Source organism: Erinaceus europaeus, chromosome 19 (assembly GCF_950295315.1).
Source record: "Erinaceus europaeus chromosome 19, mEriEur2.1, whole genome shotgun sequence".
Taxonomy (NCBI): domain Eukaryota; kingdom Metazoa; phylum Chordata; class Mammalia; order Eulipotyphla; family Erinaceidae; genus Erinaceus; species Erinaceus europaeus.
The window spans coordinates 60,070,665-60,088,268 of record NC_080180.1 but is presented as its reverse complement, the minus strand read 5'-3'; the positions used below and the strand labels follow the sequence as shown (position 1 = coordinate 60,088,268).

The 17,604-nt window shown below is 50.8% G+C and overlaps 1 protein-coding gene across 3 annotated transcripts in view; it reads right to left on the bottom strand.

Moving 5' to 3' along the window:
- TBC1D9 (TBC1 domain family member 9) overlaps positions 1 to 17,604 on the bottom strand; it is a 77,104-nt gene that overhangs the window by 33,804 nt on the left and 25,696 nt on the right. For 2 of the 3 annotated variants that reach the window (XM_007536314.3, XM_060179044.1), the window contains exons 2-3: positions 13,875 to 13,985; positions 3,142 to 3,260 (exon numbers count right to left, since the gene is read on the bottom strand). In XM_007536314.3, coding sequence (XP_007536376.1) covers positions 3,142 to 3,260; positions 13,875 to 13,985 — 230 coding nt within the window. Of the gene's footprint in view, positions 1 to 3,141; positions 3,261 to 13,874; positions 13,986 to 17,604 lie in introns of those variants that run through there. The other variant, XM_060179045.1, reaches the window with a different exon arrangement.

Sequence of the window (17,604 nt, the reverse complement as noted above, 5' to 3'; positions counted from 1 at the left end):
GAAAGAAATGGAGAGAGGAGGGGAAGACAGGGGGAGAGAAAGACAGACACCTGCAGACCTGCTTCACCGCCTGTGAAGCGACTCCCCTGCAGGTGGGGAGCCGGGGGCTCAAACCGGGATCCTTACGTTTTGAGCCACGTGTGCTTAACCTGCTGCACTACCGCCCGACTCCCTCTTGAACACTTTTTAATGTGAGCATCTAGCATTGAAAGTTATTCAATACAGAGGGAGCTCAGTGGGCAGAGCACATGCCTTGCTGGGGGGAGGGTGCTGGGTTCAGTCCCTGACACATAGGAAGCGCCAAGGGAAGCGCCAAGGACCACCATGGATGGTGAGCAATGCTTGGTTGTCCTCCTCCCTTTTAAAAACACAGAATGACACAGCTGCATTATTCACAGTCACGAAAGAGTGGGCACAGCCAAAATGCCCAGACAGATGACTGGATACAGGTGTTTGGGGTTGATAACCCCCCATGGAATATTACTCTGCAATGAAAATAGATGACAGTGTATCCTTTGCGACAAAATGGATGGAACGAGAGGTGATATGTTTAACAAAATAAGTAGAGAGCTGAAGGACAGCTACTGGATGGTTCCAGTCGTATGTGGCACCCAGAGAACTCACACACGTGAACTTGCCAAACAGAAACCAAAAGAAGCAAAAACCAGAAGGAAGCAAATTGTCTGTAAGACTTTGCAATACCTCTGGTTGCTGGGAAGTGGCCGTGTGGGGACGCAACTTTGGTGCTGAGTGTGGTGTGGAACCATACACTGTAATCTTACTTAACCCAGTACTAATCACAAATTTAAAAAAATGAGAAAGGAAATCAAAAACCACAGAGGGAAAGTCAGGCTGGGGAGGTGGCTGAGCTCGCTCTCAAGGCCTGGCAGGATATACGGTCAGCGACTTTGTGCTGCCTTCCTAAGTCAGCAGGAGTCTCAGGTCTCAGTCTGCTGTATGCCCTGGAGTGGCAGGCGTCTCAGCATCCAGGGAACCAAAGAGTGAGCGACCCTGAGAATTGAAGCCCCAACTCTGCTCCTGGAGGTGCGGCCCTGAACTCTGCAGAGTGGCCAAGGTCAGCTTGCTTCCGCCGTGACCTCCAGTGCAGCTCCACAGAGAGAGTGACAGCAACAGTGAAGGGGCCAGGCTGTGCATCTGGGACCTGGGCTACTCTCAGGCTTAGGCAGGGGCTCCAGGGCTCCCCAAGGAGCTGCAGATGGGGAAGGGGAGGCAGCAGCAGCAGATCCTGGTCCTACCTCTGCACGGGGGACAGGTGAAGCCAGCTCAGGGGATGACTAAGTGTCCCAGTCAGGGAAAAAAAATTACAGTCTATGTGACACTTCACAGGTGGTGACTGGTTTAATTGGAAGGGAATCCAAAATAAATAAGAAAGGAAGGAAGGAGAGATCAGTACGTGGATAGACAGGCAAACCCGGACAAGAGCCGCTGACGAGAGCCAGAGCCCCAGCCATCTGTCCACTTAGTTAGCCCCAAGGGGGTTAACATTCTCTCTTCTCCTGGGCCCTGCAGAGGTGCCCTGAAAGCCACAGAGTGGAGAGAGCTCACAGGGAGGGAGGCACAGGGAAGAATCCAAGGGACGGAGTGGGGAGGCCTCCAGATCAGACCACACCACCTAAAGCCCCACTCCTTGCCATACTGCTGGGGCCTTTCAGAATGTGAGGGCATTCAGAGGACGCAGAGCAGAGAGGCCTCCGTCTGAAACACTCCGGGGCCTGACCGTCTAATGCCATCAAGCAAACTGTACCGACAAAAGTCAGCAAAAGGGAGTCGGGCGGTAGCACAGCAGGTTAAGCACACGTGGCACAAAGTGCAAAGACGGGTGTAAGGATCCCGGTTTGAGCCCCCGGCTCCCCACCTGAGGGGAGTCGCTTCACAGGTGGTGAAGCAGGTCTGCAGGTGTCTGTCTTTCTTTCCCCGTCTGTCTTCCCCTCCTCTCTCCATTTCTCTCTGTCCTATCCAACAACGACAACAACAAGAATAACTACAACAATAAAACAACAAGGGCAACAAAAGGGAATAAATAAATAATTTTTAAAGTCAGCAAAAGGCTAAGAGCCCCAGTGAGAGAAGAGAGGAGTGGCCAGGTGGTGGCGCCCCTGTATAAGGACCAGGGTTTGAGTCCTTGTCTCCCACTTGCAAGGAGGAAGCTTCATGAGCAGTGAAGTAGGTCTGTGGGGGAAGGTGGGGGGTCGCTTCACAAGCAGTGAAACAGGTCTGCAGGTGTCTTTCTCTCCCCATCTCTGTCTTCCCCTCCCCTCTTAATTTCTCTTTGTCCTAAATAACAACAATAACAACAACAAAGATAGCTGCCAGGAGCAATGGATTCCTAGTGCAGGCACTGAGCCCCAGTGCCTTGGAGGCAAGAAAAAAAAAAAAAACAGGTCTGCACGGCTCTCTCTCTCTTTTTTTTTTAAAGGCAAAGCCTTCTTTTTTATTTATTCCCTTTTGTTGCCCTTGTTTTATTGTTGTAGTTATTGTCATCGTTGTTGGATAGGACAGAGAGAAATGGAGAGAGAAGGGGAAGACAGAGAGGAGGAGAGAAAGACAGACACCTGCGGACCTGCTTCACCGCCTGTGAAGTGACTCCCTTGCAGGTGGGGATCTGGGGGCTCGAACCGGGATCCTTAGGCGGGTCCTTGCGCTTTGCGCCACTTGTGCTTAACCCACTGCGCCACCGCCCGACTTCCACGTCTCTCTCTTTCTCTCTCCCCATCCTGGGGCAGGGGAGGGTGGTTTTGCTATGTGTGTGTTTCACACCTCAGGCACCATTTGGCCTCTGTGATGGGTCCTGTCAGATCTCAGTCCTCTTCTCCTCAAAGGCCCTGGAGATTCCATCTGCATTTTCTGAATATAAAGTCATAATCCGCTTACTTGAATGTTCAGCATTTGGTGGGATTTTCACGAGAAGCACATTCATTGTCTGTCACCTGCTCTAATGTCCCCAAACCTGGGTGTGAAGAAAGGCTCCCTGACCACGACCTCTGGGGCCTCTGGACCACAGGAGAGGTCCTACAGAGAACGTCCCTATTAGACCCCCCCCGAGCGCTGACGGGGAGCAAGAAAGCCGGGCGTCCCCAGGGAGAAGGGCCCTACAAACAGAAGCGGACGCACGCTGACTACCTGGATCTTCCCCCTCACGAAGGTGGTGGTGTCGTTCTCGTTCTCAAAGATGGACAGTGTCTGCAGCAGGTTCTGCTCCAGCCATTCCCAGTGCTCCGTGATCTCTTTTCGGGACCCACCTGGACCAACGCGAAAATGACATGTCAGGATTCAGGAGGCGTCCGGCCGTGGAATGGGGTGTCTGGGGGGGGGGTGTGATTACAGGGACTCATGCGTGTGTAACACCACTCAGCAGCCTCCAGGGTCCAACTTTTCCTTTTTTTTTTTTTTTAATTGAGGGAGAGAAGGGAAGAGGGAAGTGGGAGCGAGGAGGAAAAACATTGCTCCACCCTCCACCATCCTTGAAGCTCCCTGGGTCCATTCATGGTCCTCCCATGTGGAGCCAGGGCCTGATGTATATGTTAAGGCTAATGCCCTACCGGGCAGGCTAACTCCTGGCCCCTAGAATTCAGAAGCGGCCTTCGCTTCATCAGCACACACGCCATTCAAGGAGACCGGGCTCTGCCTTTACAGGCCTTTTACCCTCCAGAAGACACACTCAAGGTCACAGAGGCTCAGAGAGGCCACACGGGAGCAGGTGCACCCACACTCCTGGGAGGCTGCATCAGGAGACGGGCAGACTGTCAGGAGACAGACAGACAGTCATCTGTCTCTCATGGTGTCTCTCGTGCTCAGGACTAGGGCCTCAGCGAGTCACCCCCTCAGTGAGTCAACCTGCACTTAGAGCCTGGGGGTAGGGGTGAGGGTGGGGGTGGGACTCCTCAGGACACCAGACCACCTTCTGTAAGTGCAAAAGCTGACCTCCCTCACTTCAAGGTTGTCCTTAAAGATGGAAGGACGCTGGGACCGGCAGTGGGCTCTCCCCCTGGCTGCTGGCACAGGGTGGGGCGAGGGCACCCTCCAGCTCCCTCCCCAGCTGGTGACAAGTAGCCATGGTCTCCTTACTTGGCAGCCTCCACCTTACACAGCCTTGGCTTCCAAGTGCATTTGGCTGGTGTGACTGCTCTCAGGACAGGGGGGCTAAGATACCACAGCAAGGTGGAGGGGGAGCTCCCCAGCATGGGAATTCAAGCCCCTTCCCCGGCCCCACATGGGAGCATCCTACGACAGGATCTGTGGTGCTCCTCTTCCAACTCTATTTCTAGCTATGACTGGAAAAAGTGTGATGGTGGAATCATGCAAGCATGAAGAAGTCCTGGCAGACAAAACAAACAAACAAACAAACAAACAAATAAATAAAAGAAAGAAGAAAGAAGAGGAAAAATAAAACACTGATACTAGAATTAAACCCCTTCCCCTTCCTCCCTTTTCTGGGATCTTACAAATGTTGGAGCAGGAAAAGAAGCAAGTACCCACGGATCATAGATGTCTATGTATTTCCACAAACTCACAGACACACTTCTGCATAGGAAACAGAGAAGAGTACGTCATGACTTTTCCAACAGCACAGGGGTATTTTTTCTAGAGTTTAAATTTCTTATAAATATCCTGACTCACTTTGGCTATCGTGCAGATCTAGGTGCTCAGAAGGGAGAAGGGGAGGTGGTACTTGGGGACTGGTACCCTGTGGTGGGGGTGGGGGGATGCTGTGCGGACACCCATCTTGGGGACATGTGGAACCACACCCCTGTGACGTCAACAGTCCTGCAAAACAGTATTCCCTCAGTAAACTGATAGTGACTTTGAAGAAAAAGGAGGAGGAGGAGGCGGAGGAGGAGAAGGAAGAGGAGAATGAGAAGGAAAAAAGAGAAAAAGGAGGGGGAGAAGGAGGTGAAGGAGTAGAAAGAGGAGGAGGAAAAGGAGGCAAGGAAAGCAGAGAAGGAGAAAGAAGGGAAAATCTGACAGAAAACTAAAAATCAAAGATTTCCAAGTCATCTCTTAATTTCTTGAAAATTAAATCCCCTTCCACGATGGCTAGATGTCTTCCTCATATGTGAAAAATTTCTGACTAAAGCAAACACACTTGCAAAAAAAAAAAAAAGTGACCAAACTGTCAGACTCCTGGGCCTGTGGCGGTTACAGGGTTTTGAGCTGAGCACCGAGAGCTAGAGGACACAGCCCTGAACCCTCACTACTCCATAAACCAGCATCCAAAGTACCTTTTCTCTCTCCTCTGTGTCCCCAGTGATTCAAGAGAACATGGAGTGAGACTCCAGGAGGATCAGACTGCGGGACGGACCTCGAGGACCAGGCCGTGGCTGCAGTGGCTCGGACATCCGTGTTGAGAAGGGCAGAGCCGGACAGAGCCTACGTTCCTGGCCTCTGGCTCCCGGTGGGACAACACAGGACAGCGGCTGCCCCGAGCCCTTCAGGCCACTTCTCAGGCTCAAGCCAGCCACAGGGGACGGCCTGGCATCACACCAGAGCGAGAAGGCAAGAGTCCTGGGCCTTGTCCCTCCCTGCCACCCAGAGCCTTTCTACAGTGTCTAGAGCCTCTCTGTTCTAGAATCTCAGATATAAAGCAGAGAAGGAAAAACAAAACGGCCAGCCTCATCCACCTTTAAGCCTGCTGAAAATCCAGGTGCCCGTGCAGGGGGGTGGGGGTGGGAGACGCTGTTCAGACAGGAAGAGTGATGCCCACTTGGGGTATCGAGGGAAAGAGCAGCTTTGGAGCTCATCGGCATGTTAGAACGCTTTTAAAAAAAATATTTATTCACTGGATGGAGACAGAGACCAACTGAAAGGTAAAGGGGAGAGACAGGGTGAGAGAGCTTCCCCTCACCTGCTGGTGGCGACACAGCTGACAGAGGATGTGTGAGCATATTCAAGAGACCTCAACTTAAATTTTAAAGATTTATTTAAGTTGAGCTAGAGTTGTGACAGAGACAGAAACAGAGAGAAGTCATAACTCAAGGCCACGAGTTCAATCATTGACATCACAGAGACAGAGAGAAGTCATAGCTCAAGGCTGCGAGTTCAATCCTTGACATCACATGTGGCCAAGTGATGTTCTGCCTCTCTCTCCCTCTTCCTCATATATATATATATATATATATATATATATATATATATATATATATATATATTTTGCCTCCACGGTTATCTCTGGGGCTAGGTGCCTGCACTATGAAACCACTGCTCCTGGAGGCAATTTTTTCCATTTTATTGGATAGAACAGAGAGAAATTGAGAGGGGGGGACAGAGCCGGGGAGAGAAAGATAGGCACCTGCAGACCTGTTTGACCACTTGTGAAGCTTCTCCCCTAGAGGCAGGGAGTGGGGGCTCAAGCCAGTATCCTCGTGCAGGTCCTTATGCTTCATACTACGTGCGTTTAACTCTGTGCACCACCGCCTGGTCCCCCAAATATATATTTTTTATTTTTCTTTTCTTTTTTTTACCTCCAGGGTTATCACTGGGGCTCAGTGCCTGCACTACAAATCCACTGCTCTGGGAGGCCATTTTTCCCATTTTGTTGTCCTTGTTGCTCTTATTGTTGCCAGTGTTGTTGCCATTGCTGTTGTTGTTGGATAGAACAGAGAGAAATGGAGAGAGGAGGGGAAGACAGAGAGGGGGAGAGAAAGACACCTGCAGACCTGCTTCACCGCCTGTGAAGCGACTCCCCTGCAGGTGGGGAGCCAGGGGGCTCGAGCCGGGATCATCACTCCAGTCTTTGCGCTCTGCGTCACATGCGCTTAACCCACTGTGCTACTACCCGACCCCCCAAAACAATTTTTTTAAAGCAAAAATTTTAAAGCTCTGTAATCTCAAGACGCTAAGTAGAGATGAGGCAGTGCCTAAGAGCTCAGCATTTCCACTGGAGGGCTGGCATCCCAGGCCTGGCGTCTCAGGACACAGTCTGAAGTGAGACATGTGGAGGTGGCACTGGCTGCACTGCTTTGGCTGAGATCAGCAGGTGCAGGATCAAATGGTCTGGATCAAGACAAGCATGAAGGAAAACGAACAAAGCCCCAGAGGTTCCAGGACTGGGAGAAATACAGGTTTTACAGAGAATGAGGAAGGTTCCTTGCTGTCTTAAGAGTCTAGGGAAAGATAGAAACAGGCTGTTAGTCTATTCAAGGTCCCTATACTTCATCAAAACAAACAAACAAACAAAAAAACTGGAAGCCCTGGGCTGCTGATAATTCACACCCTTGTAAATGCACAAATAAAAATGGAAAGACACTATAAAAAAAAAAAAGAAAGAAAAAGAAACAGGCTGTTAGTATGGATAGACCTGTCAGTGTCCATGTCCAGTGGAGAAGCAGTTACCTCCCACCTTCTGCACCTCATAAAGATCATTGGTTCATGCTTCCAGAGAGATAAAAAACAGGGACGCTTCCAATAGAGGGAATGGGATATGGAACTCTGGTGGTGGGAACTGTACGTGATTGCACCCCTCTTATCCCCCAGTCTTGTCAATCATTATTAAATCACTAACTTAAAAAAATGGAGAAAAATAAAAGCTAAGCATTTCTCCTTCCATCAGAAGGCCCCTCAGGCCACAGCTGTGTCGGCCTTCAGAAGAAAGGCAAGGTCGGACGCTGACTTTCTGGAGAGGCTTCCCTCACAGAGCAGCTGCGGGAAGGCAAGACCAGCCCCCACAGCTGGAACAACAAAATTCTTCAGAAAACCCAGGCTAGCACTGCTCTGTGCACATGCCTAGTCAGGGCAGAACTGAAACACTACACACTGTGATCATGAGACATCTCTTTATGCCTCATGAAGGAAGGCAGGAAGGAAGGAAGTGAAAGCCAGCGACTGGAATAGACGTGGAATCCAGAGAACTGAAACACATCAACTGTCAAAAAAAAAGGAGAGAGAGAGAGAGAGAAAGAAAGAAAGAAAGAAAGAAAGAAAGAAAGAAAGAAAGAAGTAGTCAAACCGAAACCATCACTATGACTTGGGAGAACTGTGGTGGTTATCACAGGGGTGCTGGGGGAGGGCGCAGAATTGAGAACTGGGTGGTGAAGGCGGGAGAGATAGCATAATGGTTATGCAAACAGACTCTTGCTTAAGGCTCCAAGGTCCCAGGTTCAATCCCCTGCACCACAAAAACCCGGAGTCGAGCAGTGCTCTGGTAAAGAAAAAACAAATTGGGGGCCAGGCATGGGCACACCTGATTAAGCACTCACATTACAGTCTACAAAGACCCGGGTTCAAGACTCTGGTCCTCACCTGCAGGGGGAAATCTTTGCAAAAAGTGAAGCAGGGCTGCAGGTGTCTCTCTCCCTCTCTGCCTCCCCCTTCCTCTTGATTTCTGGCTGTGTCTATCCAATAAGTAAAGATAATAAAAATTAAAAAACAAACAAATCACATACATCTTGAGGTGGGGAGATATAATGGTCATGCAAAAAGCCTTTCATGCCTGAGGCACCAAAGTCCCCAGGTTCAACCCTCAGCACCACCATAAGCCAGAACTAAGCAGTGCTCTGATAAAAATAAATAGATAAACAGGAGAACTGGGTAGTGGGAGTGGTGCAGACAGCTACCCCTGTTATCTTAAAGTCTCGTAAATTGAATTGCTAATGAAAAAGACAAGAGATACTCCATCACCCTCCTCTAATTCTTTATCTGGCTTGAAATGTATCTTCAAAGTACATAAAGGCCCCTTGAAATTATGGGAAGAAGCCTGGAAAGGATCCACAGTCTGGCCTCTGAGGGCTGAGACAAAGGTCTGAGCCCCACGGACAGGCAGTCAGCAGCTGCAGTGTTCCAGGACACCATTTGGTTCTGACTGCATACTGACCTAGGAGCCCGAACCCCAGAAAAGCTAAGATGGTGAACTCTCATTGAGAGAGAGTGTGTGCGTGTGTGCAGGTGTGTGTGTGTGTGTGTAGACACACAGCAATTTATCTGTGTGTACATCCAAAACAAAAGCCACTCATGACAGTGCAGGCAGCACAGCAGCTCCCAGCCCCCAGCAGACCTCTGGGGCAGACAGGGTAGCTCACCCAGTGAGTCTGGGTCCTACAGCCAACCCGCCGTCCTCAAAGGCAAAGCACGTGAAGCTATTCAAACTAAGAGGATCCCAGGAATAGATTTCATGGCCTCCAGTCAAACACAACCCTGGCTGCAAGGCAGTAACTCCCATATGAAGGTCAATAACCTGGAGTAAGACTTGCTGCCCTTGTTATTATAAAACCCCCTGGATGAGGAGTCAAGCAGTAGTGCGGTGGTTAAGTGCAGGTGGCGCAAAGCGCAAGGACCGGTGTAAGGATCCTGGTTCAAGCTTCCGGCTCCCCACCTGCCGGGGAGTCGCTTCACAGTTGGTGAAGCAGGTCTGCATGTGTCTGTCTGTCTTTCTCTCCCCCTTTGTATCTTCCCCTCCTCTCTCCATTTCTTTGTCTTATCCAACAACAATGGCATAAATTACAACAATAATAACTACAACAATAAAAAAAACAACAAAGGGGTGGTCTGGGACATGGCGCGGTGATAAAGCTTTGGACTCTCAAGCATGAGGTCCCAGGTTTGATCCCTGGCAGCATATGTGCCAGAGTGATGTCTGGTTCTTTCTCTCTCCTCCTTTCTCATAAATAAATAAAATCTTTAAAAAAAGAAGAAAGGGCAACAAAATGGAATAAATGAATAAATAAAAACAAAACATCCTGGGTGACAGCAACAAAAACAACAATAATAAACAACAATGGCAACAAAAGGGAAAAAACAGCCTCCAGGAGCAGTGGATTTATAGTGTCGGAGCCCCAGCAATAACCCTGGAGACAAAACAACAGCAAAAACAACTTGGTGATTTTTGCTATATTCAGGGAAAAAAAAAAGTGAATAACAATGTTTGGAGCGGGCAAAAGATACCCCCCTAAATTACCTGAACTGGTGTTTTCAGTGCCAGCACTAACCATCCACTGGCCCTGGTAGCTGTCCTCCCCCTCCCATTTTATTTGACAGGACAGAGATAAATTGGGGGGGGGAGCATTGATAGAGAAGACACCTGCAGACCTGCTTCACCACTTGTGAAGCTTTGCCCATGCAGGTGGGGAGTGGGGGCTGGAACCTGGGTCCCAGAATGCACCACTGCCCAGCCCCGATTTCCGCCATCCTTAGAGACTGGCAAATAACTCACCCAGTGGAATACACAAAAACCTGGGTGTGAGTGGTCGCTTCCTGCCCCCAGGAGCACATGGGGGCAACCGTGCACAGCACCAGGGGAAGCTCCGTGAATGACAGAAGTGCGATAACACTATGGCCTCTCTTTCTATCTCTCTTCCTCTATCTGGAATCAGGAAGAAAAAGGGGCTGCCAGGAGCAGCGGAATGGGGTGTTCACAGGCCCTAGTGCAAAAACAGATTGAGAAGCAGAAGGACATCTCAGCTGGGAAACTCCACATCTAGCTCAAGCAGGCTGCAGAGCGCAGTCATGGGGAGGCTCTGTGACTTGTCTGTGCCTCCACGGCCGGGCCCCTGCTGACAGCACAGACGCTCATCACGTCTCACCTCATCTCACGGCAGTGCTGGTGCCACAGGCTCGTCTTGTGACATTGGGCAAGTGACTCAGCCTCCTCTCTGTGCCCGGGACTCTTCCTCTGCAGCATGGGGGACGGGAGCACTACCACAAGGGTTTGAGCTGCAGATCCAAGAAGATGGCAGGGGCTGGGCGGTGCTGTACCTCGCACGTTATTATGTGTAAGGACCTGGGTTCAAGCCCCCGGTCCCCACCTGCAGGGAGGAAGCTTCACAAGCAGGGAAACAGGGCTGTGCTCTTTCTCTCTCTCTCTCTCTCTCTCTCTTTTTCTCTTCCTCTCTCCCTGCCTCTATATCCCCTTTCTCAATTTCTCTCTGTATCATATCTATGTATGATATGTATATGAAAGGGGGCTGGGCAGTGGTGCACCAGGTTAAGCGCACATAGTGTGAAGCTCAAGGACCCATGCAAGGAACTTGGCTCGAGCCCCCGGCTCCCCACCTGCAGGGGAGTCGCTTCACAGGCGGTGAAGCAGGTCTGCAAGTGTCTTTCTCCCCTCCCCCCCCCGCCCCATCTTCCCCATCTCTCTCCATTTCTCTCTGTCCTATCCAACAACAATAAGGCAACAACAATGGCTACAAAATGGGAAAAACAGCCACCAGGAGCAGCAGATTCATAGTACAGGCACCGAACCCCAGTGCTAACCCTGGAGGCAAAAAAGTAAAAAGTATGAAAGATAAAGAGAGAAATGAAAGGAAAGGGAGAAAATAATTCTCTGGAATAGCAATGTCTAGATCTGACAAAGCACTGAGGAAACCATTCCTTCCCCTATTGCCTCCGTCAGCATCAGGACACAAAGGTCTCCTCATGACGCAGGTGCTGCCTCTGACTGCTGACGCCAGGGCTGAGCTGCAGGCCGGCCAAGACTCCCGACATCTCTCTGGCCCCTCGCTGCTGGGTGTGGCCCGCCAGCTGGCTCTAGGGCTCCCGAGGCGCAGCCTCTTGCACAACTCTGCCTCCTCTCTCACAGGTCCGAACCTGTCAAGGCCTTGAGAAGAGAGAGGCCCGGGGGTCTGGGCAGCCAGGGCGGTGGGGTCAGGGGTGGGCGTCCTTCTTGATCTCAGCCACACTCCTGCCTGGTGGGGGAGGACCAGCAGTTCTTCCTGGAGCTCAGTGACCACCTGACCAGCCCGACTAATGTTCCCTGACATTTCTCCTGAAGTAATGACTAAAGGCATGTGAGACAATTCTGTTCAGGGGATGCTCACCAGGCCAGTGGACCCTGGGGAAGGGAACTCTTAGCTATCCAGCAACTTGGCCATTAGATAAATCATGCAATGTGTATTATGGAGACCACCTGCCTCTTAGAACTGAAGTGACAGGGGGTTGGGCGGTAGTACAGTGGGTTAAGCGCACGTGGCACAAAGTGCAAGGACCGGAGGAAGGATCCCGGTTCGAGCCCCCGGCTCTCCACCTACAGGGGAGTCGCTTCACAGGCAGTGAAGCAGGTCTGCAGGTGTCTGTCTTTCTCTCCCCCTCTCTGTCTTCCCCATCTCTCTCCATTTTTCTCTGTCCTATCCAACAATGAACGACATCAACAACAACAATAGTAACCACAACAAGGCTACAACAAGGGCAACAAAAGGGGGGAAAATGGCCTCCAGGAGCAGATTCATGGTGCAGGCACTGAGCCCCAACAATAACCTTGGAGGCAAAAAAAAAAAAGAATTGATGTGACAGAAGGCTGTGGTGACATGAGACGTTTATGTAAGCGTGCGTGCACACACACACACACACACACACGTCTGAAAGGGGGTGGTTTGTGACATGATATCACTATTATTTATTTACTTATTTATTGACAACAGCACCACTCAACTCTGGCCAGGGAGCAAACCTAGGGGTCAGGTCAACAGCATGATAAGTCTACAGAACAAGATGAACCTGAGGCCCCAGGATCAATCCTGAGCCTTGGTTGAAAAACAAAGCAAAACGAAACAACCAGTGGGATAAAGAATAAAGGAAGCTTCCCATGGAGGGGAGGGGACACGGAACTCTGGTGATGGGAGGAGCTGTATGGAATTGGACCCCTCTTAACCCACAATCTTATCGATCATTATTAAATCACTGATAAAATAAAAATTTTTTAAAGTTTAATTTTCCTAGATCTCCCAAATGTTAAATCTAAAAACCACAGGCAAACATATAATGAAATAAATCTTGATCACTGTGAGTTGGAAATTTCTGTGTATAAAAAAAAAAAAAAAGAAAGAAACCCAATAGCAGAGCCTTCTGCCAGCAATCTAAATCCAGTAGGTCACCACAGGTTATCATTAGGAGAAAATGGCCCCTACCAGAAGGAAGTCCTGCTCTAGGTCAGGCCAAGTGGAACTGGCCACACTTTCTTCACTGTGTGTCTGAGTGCTCAGTAGCCGGTCTAAGCCAATGGACCATGCTTGGAGGAGTCCAGCGCCTCCACCCCCACCTGCCCCCTGTAAGCCGACCTTGGAAGCATGACTAGAAATGAAGGAGGTCATGTGACCCAGACAGGAAGAGACCAGAGGCAGAAAGAGGTCTTCACTTGTTGGGAAATTGTGAGGCTGTGGGTGAGCTTGGCAGGGCTTAACCTGAGGAGTGTGTCTTTCCTGTCAGTCTCCCTCTCTACTGAGAGATTGAGCAAGAAGGGACAGGAGTAACCCCAAAGGTGTGCCTTATCCTATCAGACTCCCTGCCTCACAAAGCACCCCATATTCCTGATATTATGGCCATTAGATAAAAAGAAAGGGGAAGATGTCAGGAAATTGTGAGGAGCCTCACAAAGCACCCTGCATTCCTGATACTATGGCCTATCTACATAATCACTGTTTTGCCTGAAAGATCCCCACCCATTCCATTCCTTTGATCTATCTTCTTTCTACCCAAGACCCTCCCTGCCTTCAGGGTAGTATTATTTAATTGTACCAGTTAAATCCCTCGCAACAGTTGCTAAGGAAGTTCCTACCTTTCCAGCTCCATTTTGCCTTTCTCCACCCCTTTCCTAGCCATTTCCATTTCTGACTTGCCACTTCCAGGTCTGTCTTTTAAAAGCTGTGGCTCTCTGATCAATAAAGACATTGCATTGTCTTGGCCACATGTTTGGTTCCTGAGTCATCTCCCCCACGTCACTAAGTGAGTAGCAGAGCCCAGGCTGGCTCCGGTCAAATTCTCTCCAGCCCAGAGATAACGTGCCCGGGAAGAGGCACCCCCACGCTAGCCCGGTATTTGCTGAGGCAAGTCACTGAGAGTGGGAGGCTCATGTGTGGCTACTCAGGTGACTAGCAGAAGGCTGTCACATTGGAGGTCTTTTCTCCGAGTTTCCAAGTACTGCCACTCACCGCAGGCGATGGCCCAGTAGATCAACGAGTCTGGCGTCTGGTAGAGGATTCGGTAAGGTGCCACCCGGGCACTGGAGTCCAGCACCACATCGAGGGTCCCCACTAGCAGCCCTGAGGACAGAGAGGACAGACAGCCATAAGTAAACAGGCCGCCTCCCCTTGGAGCTCCCCACGGCCGCCAGCTCCATCGCACCTGCCTGGACAAAGCTTACACCTCAGACAAGATAGTGTGGGCTCCTTGTTCCCCACCAGCTATAAGAGGGACTCACAGGCTGAAAGAACAAGACTCTTAAAAACATTTTATTTATTTATTATTAAAAGGAATAGGAGAGAGAGAACCAGAATCCCTCTGGTACAAGTGCTGCCAGGAATTAACCCCAGCACCTCAGGTTTGAAAGTCCAACACTTTATCCACCGCACTACCTCCCAGACCACAAGAACAAGACTCTTCAAAGCTCCTAGCCAGCCTCTGGGTGTGGTGGTGTTTACAAATGCCTGCTTGGAGTTAAACTAAGGACCATGTTTACTAGGCCCAATGTTTTTTGTTTGTTTGTTTGTTATTTGCGTCCAGGGTTACTGCTGGGACTCTGTGCCTGCACTACGAATCCACTGCTCCTGGAGGCCATTTTTTTCCATTTTTGTTGCCCTTGTTGCTATTGTTATTGCTGTTGTTGTTGGATAGGACAGAGATAAATGGAGAGATGAGGGGAAGACAGAGAGGGGGAGAGAAAGATAGACACCTGCAGACCTGCTACACTGCTTGTGAAGCGACACCCCCCCCCCCCCGGAGGTGGGAAGCCGGGGCTTGAACCAGGATCCTTAGTCCAGTCCTTACACTTCACGTCATGTGTGCTTAACCTGCTGTGTTACTGCTCGGCCCCCAGGCCCAGTGTTTTAAGGTCTCTGCTTCCCCCTCCGCATGCCCCTGTGTGTGACTTTCTCTCCCTTTCCATATAAAACCCACATTTTTTTTGAGTGGCTCCACAAGGTCACAGGAGCTGGGTTTGTTTCTGTGTCAGCCTGCCAAACTGCCCTGCATGTTATTTTGATCTGCCCCACTTCTCCTAGGTGAAGAAAAAGGACAGGCCGGCTCAGCCAGTGCTGATTTAGTGCCTACTATGTGCCTGGCAGATGCACTGAGCGCTCAGCATCTAGAGAGGAGAAGCCAGCTCTGTGCTGGGGCCAGGGGCTGGGAGGCCACACCTCCCGTTTCTAAGGCAGAGAGGCCTTTTACCATCTGTCCCCAAATCCTCCTCACCGGGGTGACTGCAGCCTGTCCGCACTGCAGGGAGGCTGCTAGGCTGGCCAGCACAGCAAGCAGCGTGGTTCATTTCTGAATCCACTGATTTCATTGCTGGAATGACATTGCTTGAGTCTGACATCTATGCCCCATTGACAACATTCAAAAATGTGGAAACTACCTCAGTGCCTGTCAACGGGCCACTGACTGGGGGACAGATACTCAGCAGAATACTGTCAACAACTACTCTGCCACTACAAAGATGACATGTACCTTTGGGACAAAACACCCAGGACTCTGCAGCCCCAGGTACTTAGGCTACAGGAAGAGAATTAGCACATGAAGGACAACTACAGCATGGCTCACTCACTTCGGGTGATGCATAGCACAGCCACACCTGCAAATATAATGGGGTCGGCGGTAGCGCAGCGGGTTAAGTGCACATGGTGCGAAGCACAAGGATCAGCATAAGGATCCTGGTTCGAGCCCCCGGCTCCCCACCTGCAGGGGAGTCGCTTCACAAGCAGTGAAGCAGGTCTGCAGGTGTCTGTCTTTCTCTCCCCTTCTCTGTCTTCCCCTCCTCTCTCCATTTCTCTCTGCCTGTACAACAATAACAGTAACAAGAACGAGAAAAAACAAGGGCAACAAAGGGGGAAAAATGGCCTCCAGGAGCAGTGGGTTCCTAGTGCAGGCACCCGAGCCTCAGTGAAAACCCTGGAGGCAAAAAACAAACAAACAAATAAATATAATGGCAACTCCTCACCTCTGAAAGCTGTGGCGGTTGAGGGGAGAGAGGGGAGAGGTGGCGGGGTCTCCTCGGTGTGGCGGCTCAGGAGTTTTTGGCGCTGGGTGCCATGACTCTAGCCCTAAGATTTGATAGTCTTGCAAATCCATGTTGAATCAATGACAAAGAAAACGAAAACCCAACACTTAGCAAGAGGCAGTACCTTCCCCTTCCTTCCAGGAGTGCAAATTTCTTATAACCACCGGTCAGCACACCGCCTCCCTTCCTGTAAAGTGTCCCCCCCTGCTTAAGCCAAGTATCTCTGAGTTGTTCTAAAATAGGAGGGACACACACACACATACACACACACACACACACACACACACACACACACACACGTTGTGATAATGAACTAGAGCTCTTGCTCGGCAGGAAGAATCGGAGAGACTCCCATCAAGCTGATGCCCTGATTATCCCAGTCACATGGGTGGCACAGAGCTGGGTCTGGACTCAGAAGGACTCAGAAGAAGGACTAAGGAGGATCTCTGGTTCACCGCAGGAATCATAGCGACTGTGGACACAGACAAGATTCCCTTTGGAGACTGAATATAATCTGACTTGGGGCAAGAGATTGGGTAGAGTGGAGAGGTAGGTCAGTCCAGAGCCTGCTGGGGCTTTTTCCTACTCAGTCCCTCTCTGCCAAGATTGCTTGTTTGCTGAGGATAGCTTTGGGGTGGAGCTGAGGGTGCGTGAGGCCCCTGACAGGCCCCCCACACACACACCTGCTGAAATAAATGGCGTTCTAGAGGGTGGCTGGTTGGTAGCTCTGTGCTAAGGCCACCAGCCTTGGTCTCACCACACTGAACGTGGCGAGGCTTCACACCGGGACATCTGTTTCCTTCTGCTCCCATGGTCTGGGGTCACAGGGTCACAGAATGAGCTAGAAACCAAGGTGCCCAGAATGTGGGCGAGCTGGGTTCTTGCTTAGTCTCAGCTAGAGCCAGTCCTGGGCTGTGGACAGGCCCTGTGACTTCCTGCTGTGCTGCCGACCTCAACTGGAAAGTGACTGAAGCCCAAAGTACTGGCCTCCTTCCTGAGGAACCTAGAAGCCTGGTTTGGTTGGGGGGGGGGGATGGGGACGCCCACGGCTGACCGCCTGCGGGCTTTATCCCAGGACAGGAAGGCATGTGGCTTCTCTCCAGACCACTGTGCCTGCTAGGTGAGCCAGCACCCAGAAACGCAAACATCCACTAAGTTGGAAATGGGTCCATGTGTTTGGGTGGCCTGTGTGAGACACCTTCCTTGGACACCCTGTGGAGTTCCGGCAGCCGGATTGCCACAAGGTGCCCCACACGTGTGCACTGTGTTTCCTGGCCTGGGGCTCCGATTCCCCACAAGGACCTCAGAGTTCATTTTCTGCTGTCTGAGCAGGGCAGCATGCACGGTGGGCAGGGCAGGGCAGGGCAGGCGTGGGGGGCAGCTGAGCCAACTGCCTTGTATGCAAACACAGGTGCCACAGCCTCCTCAGCCAGGATCCACCGCCTGTTTCGAATCCAAAGAATCCGAGTTCTCTTATCCAGGAAGCGCCGAGGTTACTCCTATTTCAGCCTGGGGTGAGGGGCAACTGAGTCAACCTCCCCAGAGCCTCAGTCAGGAAAGAATCTTCCAGGGCAAGGGTGCACCCAACAGAGCAGCCCTTTTTTCAAAAAAAATAATAAAATTGTATTTATTTATAGGAAAGAAACCGAAATTGAGAGAGGAGGAGA